This window comes from Pelmatolapia mariae, linkage group LG5 (genome assembly GCF_036321145.2).
Source record: "Pelmatolapia mariae isolate MD_Pm_ZW linkage group LG5, Pm_UMD_F_2, whole genome shotgun sequence".
NCBI lineage: Eukaryota > Metazoa > Chordata > Actinopteri > Cichliformes > Cichlidae > Pelmatolapia > Pelmatolapia mariae.
Window position 1 is genome coordinate 27,505,520 of NC_086231.1, and position 10,544 is coordinate 27,516,063.

A 10,544-nucleotide genomic window follows, 5' to 3' on the forward strand; every position below is an offset into this window, starting at 1 on the left:
CGTGTCCAGGCCCGTCTGAAGTTTGCTAGGAGCATTTGGATGATCCAGAAGAAGACTGCGAGAATATGGTCAACCAAAATGTAACTTTTTGGTAAAAACTCAAGTTTTCCCATAGAAAATCTGCCCAGCAACAGCCCCAAAACATCACTGCTCTAGAGGAGACCTGCATGGAGGAATGGGCCAAAATACCAGCAACAGTGTGTGAAAACCTTGTGAAGACTTAGAGAAAACGTTTGACCTCTGTCATTGCCAACAAAAGTATTGAGATGAACTTTTGTTACTGGCCCAATACTTATTTCCACCATAATTTGCAAATACGTTTTTTAAGACAATGTGATTCTCTGGATTTTTTTTCTTTGCTCATTTTGTCTCTCATAGTTGAGGTATACCTATGATGAAAATTACAGGCCTCTCTCATCTTTTTAAGTGGGAGAACTTGCACAATTTGTGGCTGACTAAATACTTTTTTGCCCCACTGTAAGTGTGACAAACATACACAAAAATAGAAACTCGCGAAGGGGAAAAACACTTTTTCAAACCACTGTGATTCCTCATGTTTTAAATCGGATATTAGGTCTGTACATGTTACATGATTTTTTTTTTTTAACATTGTGAAGCATGTTGAAAAACAAACTAAGCCAGACTAGCTGTGGTATTTAAAGACTGCTTGAAAATAATCAGCAGTTTGGTGCATGACAAGCAAGTTTCCTGTACTGTGATAGATTTACAGTCTTTTGGCCTGGTGCACAGTGGTTGTGGTTTCATGGTCAGAGTTTGGTTACATTAAGTGTAGCAGAGATGAATTTGAAGGTAAACTGATGATGCTTACATTCATTCACTGAATCCCACCTTTTAACTACAGCATAAGCAGTCAGTGTGTAGAGGATGGAAATAGGCTAGGACCACTCATGAAACATCTGCTTACATCTTTTTTTTAAATTCAGCTGTGTACATCTACACAGAGCAGCAGTAGCCCAGATCAGCCGATCACAGCCTGTCAAAAATCTACTGGAGCTCTCAATAGAAAGTTTTTGTGAGTTGTGATTCTTTTCCCTACACTCAGCCATTACAGACAATTTTAGGGTTCCCACACATGCTCGATCCAATTTTAACCCTTTCTGGACTCATTTTCCTGTGTAAAGGAAAAGTCACCTTCTACAATGTAGACAACAGAAAGCAGAGCTTTTTTTATCCTTCTTTTTCTTTGCTCATGTTCTACTTACCTAATTCAAGCTGAATACATATATTAGAATGAAAATTCAGACTAAAATTTTGTTTGTATTCCTATCTACAAGGTAGCTTTGCACAAAAATTGCTAGTAGAAACAAAGAGCTACTTTTTACTTACTTTGATTACATTTTTGAACCTGCGCTTTTTCACTTGAACCAGTACTTCAACTTTTACATTTTCTCTACAAGGTCTTGATATCCAATTACAAGGACATTATACTGCTGCTGTTCTATCGAAATTTTAAACGAATATCCTCATATGTGGCTCTCATTTTTCTTAGAAATAAAAATCAGGTAAAAAAAAAAAAACCCAACAAAAACAAAAAACAAGTCTGGTAATTCTTTGCTTTTACATTCATCAGGTCCCAATATGCCCAAATATCAAAGAGAAATTAAAAATGCATGCCATAGAAGAGTTTGCGTCTTAGGAGGTTAAACAGTAAATACACCTAATAATAGACCTATAGGAGCTCATAGGGGCTATTATAGGTTATAATATATGGGCTTATGCTTAGATTATCTCCTTGCAGGAACTTAAACCGAAAGTCATTTCTTGATCACATTTTGTTGAAGCTGTTTAAACTGCACATTATCTAAATGAGTTTAAATAAAGAATCTTTTTTCTCTTATTTTACCAGTCCGTCTTAATTGCAACTGTAATATTACTTAATTGAACAATCTGACTTCTTTATTTATTTATTTTTTTTGAAGAATTTTTAAAATGAATAAATAAACTGATCAGCTCATACTAAACTGCTCTACTTTCTTTTGGCTGAGATATAATTTTTATCTGTTCCGACTCCAAATAAAATTAAGTAAATCACTCAGATTCTATTTATATTATTGTATTTGCTTTCAGCTCTCATGCACTTGTTAGATACTGGAAACTTTTTAACTATTCAAACACTTGTGCACTTTAGCTCCCCCTTGTGGTTTTACAAAGGAAACAAAAAACAGCTTGAACATCAAACTATAAAAAATACTTGGTCATGACATCCGGTGCACATCCTTCCTTCTTGGCTAGAAAAAAACGACTTCCTTGGCTGTGAAGGTGCATGAACTCAATTAAAGCATCTTGATCTGTTTCTGAATAGATATCAAATATTTCAAAAGCTAAACTCCTGACAGTGTGTATTCACGTAGTACCAGATACTGATGCTAAAAAAAAATGTGTTTAGGTTTGTTTATTTGCCATTTTTAAGTGATGACAGTAGGGGCAAGAAATTATCTTTATTTTTTTCTCTACTAAGAAGCACATCTCTGCACTGAAATTGTTTTCAAATCTGAAGTGGTGTTTGCCCTGCATCAGGCTGGTCATAACCCCCCCCCCCCCCCCCCCCCCCCCCCCCCGATAATGATAAGCAGAAGAGGATGGATGGATGGATATGAAATGTCCACTGTGTGTTTAAATCAAGTGTAAAAAAAAAAAACACGTACATATCATGCCTGCACATTACTATGTCCTGGTTTGTGTGGACACTGTGATTTGCAGTTTCCTGATGTCCCAAATCACATTTCCCTCACAGCTGTTGCAAAAACCAAAGATGTTGTCCCTTTTCAGCTTTAGAAAGTAGAACCAATGAGTGATGTATTGATTTGAGGCAGTTCAAGTATTTATTTGAAAATCACCACAGCCATTTAACTTTAAATAGTAGCCTTTGTCAGTCAATTATCAGTTATCATTTCATGATTGATCACTGATTGATCATTTGAACTAGGCTATCTATGTTTAGAAGAATCTGTTATAAATAATACAAAAGATGGATGTGACATCATTCACTGTTTTGTGATTTCCCATTTTGAACCCTCAAGCTGAGCATCATGTCTGCTGACATCAGTTACATAGTTTCAACACCATGGGCATGGGCTTCCTTGTTTCCCTGTATGGAGGACTATAATTCAGAAACGGAACATTGTGCCAAAGTAAATACCTCTGAAACTGATTGAGGTATCAAATCCATCAGCAAAGCATTTACTGAAGTTAGAAATCAAGTGAGCTTCACGGTACTTCTCTCATAGATTTACACACACACACATATACACACATACATACATCGAGAGAAAAACATGCTCAGGATAAGACTTAAGATGAAGTATTTTTCCTCTTCCATGGACAGGATGCTGAATGACCCAAATCACTGTGGTTTAGCAACAGGAACTTTGCGTTTTGCCCAGCTTAAGGCTATCTCCCGTGATCTTGCAAGAAGTAGGGTGAAGTAACAGGAGAAATGAAAGAAATGAAACCTAACCGAACTCACTTAATTGCTGATTTAGGAAAAAATAATTAAAGTGAAGAATTGTAATGCAGCTAGGATAGGCTCCAAACCCCCTTATGCAAAAACCTGAAAATGATAAGCGGAAGAGGATGGATGGATGGACTCTATAGTGCACACTGCACAGTCAAATAACCGCGAGTTAAAGAAAGCATCACTTTAAGAAGAGGCTGCGACAACAGGTGCGAAGAAACGAAACTTATAGCAAACTCTTTTCCGGGTTAAGCCAACAGTTTTGATAGAGCAGGTTACAGCTCACACTGTCATTTTTACCTTTTCTAGAAAATTATTTTTCAGGAGACAAACATTAGCTACCATGAACTCTCTGAACCAGCAGTATGAGGAAAAGGTCCGTCCCTGCATCGACCTCATTGATAAACTCCGCTCTCTTGGTGTAGAGAAGGACCTGGCGCTGCCTGCTATCGCCGTGATAGGGGACCAAAGCTCGGGGAAGAGCTCTGTGTTGGAGGCGCTGTCCGGGGTGGCACTGCCGAGAGGAGTTGGTAAGATGACTACACTTATTTCCAGCTGAGCAAACTCACTGTTCATTAGAATCGTAACAGTCCACTATATAAGTAATCCTTTCATACCTTACTTAAATAATATACACTACCGGTCAAAAGTTTTAGAACACCCCAATTTTTCCAGTTATTTTTTGCAATTCAAGTCCGATGAATAGTTTGAAATAGCACAAAGGTTAGAAAGGCCAGAGGTTAAAAAAGTTAAGGTTACCCAAAACTGAAAAAAGTACATTTCAGAATTATATGTTACACTACCAACTCATCTCCCGTGCAACATATTTATTTTTTCACAGAAAACTGTAGAAAAACAGAAAAACGACAAGTTAATCACTTCTTTTCGGCGCGCGGGCCGTACGCTGCATTTCTTCTAGTGAAGCGTACGAGACTGAGCGCCCTCTGTTGGCGGAACTTATATAACAGTACAATTGACATTAACAGTGGCCTTACCAAAAGAAAGTGTCTTTGAGTATAAAATAAAATGGGGGGCGACTATTTTCATGTCTTTATCTTTATCATAGTGCCACATATACAAAAAGGCCTTTTTCAGGGAACACAAAATGGGTTAACAATTTAAAGCTGCTCTGTAGCAATGGAAGTCGATCAAGCCTTGAAAGCTGGTGCTACTAATTCCTACAGGTGTTCCAACTTTTCTGGATTACTTACAATCCCCTCTGTCTGCATAAAAGCAGTGTTGGAACACACTGTGGTACCATACTGTTATAGCCCGTCTCGGGGTGGCCAGACCATAACATGAGGGTGATCCATCCCCGTCCGACCCCAAGCAGCACATCACACAATTAGTACAGTTTGATGGTGATTTATTTACAATGAGTGGATTTAAAACAAAGGAAAGGAGCGGACTATAACTTTGGGGTGGACCTAACGAAAAAACAACAAACAAAAGGACCTATCTCAAGGATATATCAAACTTGCCTACTCAAAAGAATTAAACCAAACGACAGGAACTTACCTCCCCAACTAACAAAAACATGAGAAAACTGTAATCAAAGAAAAGGGCAGTCCACCCCTACATGCTCCTGTGTAAAACAAACATCACTAGACAGGTAACATAAAGTCTGCCAGTTAGGATGGGCCGAGGATGAATAGCTGGCCGTCCATGGCGGTGTCATCAAATACGTTGTCTCCCGGTAGTTAGCCAATCCGCAGGAACTGTCCCCTGGATCCACCAATGACGAGAAGGCACCTGCACACTTAAATTTGCATATGAGAAACAACTTTACGACAGCAGTCGTAACACATACCCTCGTGAGCATCAGTTGAACAGTATTGTACTGCAGAGAGTAGTTTATTGTTACAAAAAAAAAGGCAATTAATAATTGAAGAGAGACAGGCCATCATAACAGTTAAAAATGTACAGAGAAATTGCAAAGAAAGTCAAGGTGTCAGTGACTACAGTTTCCTTCACCATCAAAAGGCACTCAGAAACTGGGGCAAACTCTGAAAGGAAGAGGTCTGGCTCACCCAAAGCCACAATTGAATCAGAGGATTTTAGTTCAGCTGTTATATTTGCCAAAGGTGGCTACTTTGATGAGTCAAAAGTTTAGAATACGTTTTAGTCTATAAATTGATTCCATTATTTCTTTTTTTTTAACTGCAGTTGCTAATTTGTACGATGCTTTCATTTCAGGGTGCAATGAGACATTAAACTGCATCATTTTCAATAAAAACTGGAAAAATTGGGGTGTTCTAAAACCTTTGACCGGTGGTGTATATACATTTGAAATCCCTTACCTTTGTTTAATTGGCGTTATTTCTTTGTTCAAATTCAACTTGTAACAACTTGTTCAAATCAAATCCTTACAGTACTACCTGACCATTGGTCTTATCCTGGCATGGGCTCTGACGTGGTTCTATAGAAGTGTGTTTGAATATATTTGGATAAGCCGAGACAAATGTCGGGCTGGCTGGATAAATTTCAGTTTCTGTTTGGGTTTATTTTTATTTCTGTTGCTTAAAGTTTGGGTGTTTAGCTTTGCTGTATTTTTAGTTTCTGTTTTCATTCTTGTTGTTTTGAGTCTTGGTCTATTTGAGTTTCTGTTTCTGGGACCTTCACTGTTTCCCTCTCTGTCTTGTTTCATTTTGGTTCCTTTGCCCTCCCTTGCTTCCTTTTCTTTCTCATCTTGTTTACTGAATAATTTCCTCTTTTTATTTTCCAGTTACAGTGTATCTGCAAAGTATTCACAGCACTTCACTTGTTCCACATTTTTGTCATGTTCACTCTTATTCGCTTTAGTCTGCACACAATACCCCATAATAACAAAGAAAGAAAAGTTTGCTTGAGATTCAATCTCTACAGACCTCCAAACATGGCATTCAGATTAGCTCAAGAACAGAAAATGGAAAGTTTCATGGAATGGGTTTAGCTGGCTGGGTATTCACTCAAATTTTTTCCTCTCTGTCTCACCATTCACTCATAAAAAACACAGGTATTGTGACAAGATGTCCACTAGAACTGAAGATGACAAGAAAGAAGAAAGGAGAGGCGTGGTATGGAAACATAAGCTACCGTGACTATAAAGAAGAGCTAAAAAAGCCTTCACTTGTGGAGAAAAAGATTCGAGAAGGTACAGCGTGAAGCATTCTTAAATGTCACTGTTATTGAGGCAGAAGATAGGCTAGTTAAACTTATTGTTTAGGCGTGACTCAAACCAAATTCTCTTTTCAGCACAAGATAAACTGGTGGGAAATGGGACTGGGATCAGCAGTGACCTCATCAGTCTGGAAATTGCTTCCCCTGATGTCCCAGATCTGACACTCATCGACCTGCCTGGCATCACCAGGGTGGCTGTCAGTGGACAATCAGAGGACATTGGTGAACAGGTAGCATTTAGAGCTTTGGTGGTAGAATGCATCAAGTCAGATTAAAATACAGCTCAATTCATCCCTGTCACATGTTTGCTGTTTTACTTTTGATTTTTAGAAAAGCAAGAAAGACCCCATCATAAATATATGCATGATTGCTATCAGTACTGCCCACAGAACACTATCCAAAGTTTGGTTACTACCACAGCTCAATAATATAATCATATGATATATTTCTCACGGTATAAAAGATCACAGTATGGCTGTGATCTTTTATGGGTATTACATTCATTCACAACTTGATTTGAACAATCCTAATTTGGGCACGATTAGTTTGTGTAACTTTTGTAACTATATTTCTCCATTTTGTAGCTTGATATTTGTTACGTTACAAGCTAATACTTTCAGATAAAACGACTGATCCAGAATAACATCAGAAAACAAGAAACCATCAGCTTGGTGGTTGTTCCGTGCAACGTGGACATTGCAACCACAGAGGCTTTGAGGATGGCACAGCAGGTGGATCCTGAAGGAGAGAGGACTTTGGGTAACTAGAACTGATTTTAAAAAGTGCCACCTGGCTTATAAGCAAATGTCTCTCTTAGGTCATTAATTCTCTATCCACTGAATAAATATAGTTACTATGTATGCTTACTGCTTACATTTAGTGTTGGTTCTGTTTTCACTGGTGAGGAAACGGTTGAATCTCATTTAATCTTTTTATTAGTTTGTCACAATGTGAGCAATATTTAATGGCTGGCACCAAGCTCTGACTGGAGCTCATTAATGATTACTGTCATCATCATTATCCAGCTGGTTTTCCCATAAGGCGGGAAATCCAACACTATCTCTCTCTGTCAGGTATCTTGACTAAACCTGACCTGGTGGACAAAGGCACAGAAGAGAACGTGGTTAAAATTGTCCATAATGAAGTTATCCCCTTGAAGAAGGGCTACATGGTGGTCAAATGCAGGGGTCAGAAGGAGATCACAGAGAAGGTGTCACTTTCTGAAGCCCTAAAAAATGAGGAAGCCTTCTTCAAAGAGCATGCCCATTTCCAGTAAGTTTGCTCTTTTTGGCAATTATGCAAACAAGTGTTTGTGGTGTGTTAGGCTGTGTTGCTTATACTCTAACCTTTTGTTTGTGCTGTAGGACTCTCTTTGATGAGGGTCAGGCCACTGTTCCTAAACTGGCAGAAAAACTCACTCTTGAACTGGTGCATCATATTCAGGTGAATACTTATTACTGTTTTACCTTTGTAGGTCACTGGGGAGAGCTTTAACCCACTCCAGCTTTGATGTGATTTGTCCATGTAATTTGTAGAAATCTCTGCCACGGCTCGATGACCAGATACAAAAGAAACTTAAACAAACTCGGGCAAACCTGGACAAATTAAGCAATGGACCCCCATCTGATGCAATTGAGAGACTTGGTTTCCTCATTGATGTAAGTTAACCAGTTTTTTTTAGGAGGCACAAAAATGCCAGCTGCAGGTTTTGCACCTCCTAAACAAAAGTGTAAGAAAAATGAATATGAGCTTCTGGAAACAACATATCCTGTTCTTTGAAACCGTTCCTTCTTAGAGAGTGTCAGCATTCACACAGGATGCTATCAGTCTCACCAAAGGTGAAGAATTAAAATGTGGATACAAGTCCAGCATCTTTTCCATACTGAGAGCTCAGTTTGCAATATGGAGGGAAGCCATAGAGACCTCTGGAACAAATTGTAAGTTAATTTAAAACTTGTTATTTAGTTACTTCTTATATATCTACTGTTACATACTTAAAAGATGAATTTATTAATACTATTATTTTTCCCACCACAACTACAACCATATTATAGTCAACTGGAATATTCAGAGAGAGGTTTCTCAATATGAACGAAAGTACCGTGGAAGAGAGCTCCCAGGGTTTATCAACTACAAAACGTTTGAGGCCATGATCCAGGAGCAGATCAAACAGCTGGAGGAGCCTGCTGTCCAGAAACTCAAAGATGTGTCAGGCATGTTTTTTATGATGCCGCAATCATTGAAAGTCATCACAGAACATGTTACCTTGCAGGTATTCTTTCATTTTCTAATTTTATATATTGATCATTTTCTCTTTTTAGAGCTTGTGAAGAAGGAGCTCTTTGAGTTGGCACAGGGCAGCCTGGTTGGCTTTCCTAACCTCATCAGAACAGCAATGGTAACATCTCGTTTGCTGCTTGTTGTATATTTATTACTAAACACTGATAAATATGTACTGACATCTTCTGTGTGATTTAGCTGAAGATTGAAGACATCAGAACTAAACGGGAAGCTGAAGCAGAGGCCATACTGAGGATGCAGTTTCAGATGGAGCTGATCGTTTACACTCAGGACACAACATACAGCAAGATGTTAGCAAAGAGGAAGAGGGAAGACGAAGAGGAGGCTGTAAATTCCTTTGGCTCATTGGCAAAAAGCCAAAGCAAAACTGTGAACAATAATAGCAGTGGGGCCACCCTGAAAGAGATGCTGAAACACCTTAAATCCTATTACCAAGTAAATGTTACTGAAACTCTGTTTTTATGTTTGCATTTAAAAACATGATATAGTACATAAACTCTTGCCATGTCAAAAGATACATCCCACTGAATTTTTCAATATAAGAGAAAAGGTAGACTCTTTGAAACAGTGACTACAGATAAGCAACAACAAAAAGAAAAGAACAAAACTAAAGCTGAAATTTAGAATTTATACAGTTAAATGAAATGAACACCTGTTATATTTATGACACAGTCACATAAAGCAACAAACAGTAAATTTGAGTTAGAACCTGAATTTGCCCAACAAATTCAGCTTGATGGGACAAAAATGGGCCACAAAGTAGAAACAAATCCAGTTTATCTGCCCATGGACATCAATACAGAAGCAAATCTTTTACTTAGAGATGTTTGGCCTCAGTAACAGTAACAATGTTATTTTGTTCCGCCTAATAATGTATTAATACAGAATAAATGTTTTAATGTCTTCTCAAAGCCATGTCCAAATTCAGGTCTTACAGTATTAGAGACACCAACAATATTTTTGTGATGGCAGCACATGAAGGATTTAGCTTTTTAGCGCATCCCTATTATCTGCTGGGAGGGTGGTTTTAGTCTTTGTTTTATTTTGTTTTAAGAATATTACTCAACTTTATTAAGTCTTAGTCTGGTATGACTTTTTTTTCTGTTTTTCTTTAGATGTGAACACAATGTAAACAACTAAGTTGGTTACAAAATATCGAAATGCTCTATTACTTTGTTCACAGCTAATAATTTAATACAAAACAACAACCATGTTCAAATTCTGACATATTACAGTAACAAACAAAAGCTTTTTACATCCTTATTTCTGTCTTCTCACAGATTGCTGGTCAGCGTCTTGCTGACCAGATCCCCCTGGTGATCCGCTATCAGATGCTGCAGCAGTTTGCCAACCAGCTGCAGAGGGAGATGCTGCAGATGCTTCAGGATAAGGAGAGAAAAGAGTCCCTGCTTCAAGAGGACATTGGCACAAAAACTCAAAGGGAACAACTTCAGAAGGGCCTTAAACGCCTCTCAAACGGCCACCTTTTGTTGACTGAGTTTAGTATGAACACGTTCAACTTCAGCTCAGCACAAGGGCAAAGCTTAGAACCAGATTTCTAACCTGACAAACAAAATGATGGACGTCACTTCATAGAATCATAGAAATA

General features: G+C 38.2%; 1 protein-coding gene across 1 annotated transcript; it reads left to right on the top strand.

Moving 5' to 3' along the window:
* Positions 1-3,818: 3,818 nt before the first annotated feature.
* LOC134628007 (interferon-induced GTP-binding protein Mx-like) lies at positions 3,819-10,544 on the top strand. Its single transcript, XM_063474574.2, has 12 exons — positions 3,819-4,005; positions 6,471-6,608; positions 6,710-6,864; positions 7,255-7,393; positions 7,708-7,906; positions 7,999-8,077; positions 8,170-8,292; positions 8,430-8,571; positions 8,689-8,847; positions 8,956-9,032; positions 9,113-9,370; positions 10,216-10,544. Exons 1-12 carry the CDS (start codon positions 3,819-3,821, stop codon positions 10,495-10,497), a joined length of 1,938 nt encoding a protein of 645 aa, XP_063330644.1. The 3' UTR covers positions 10,498-10,544.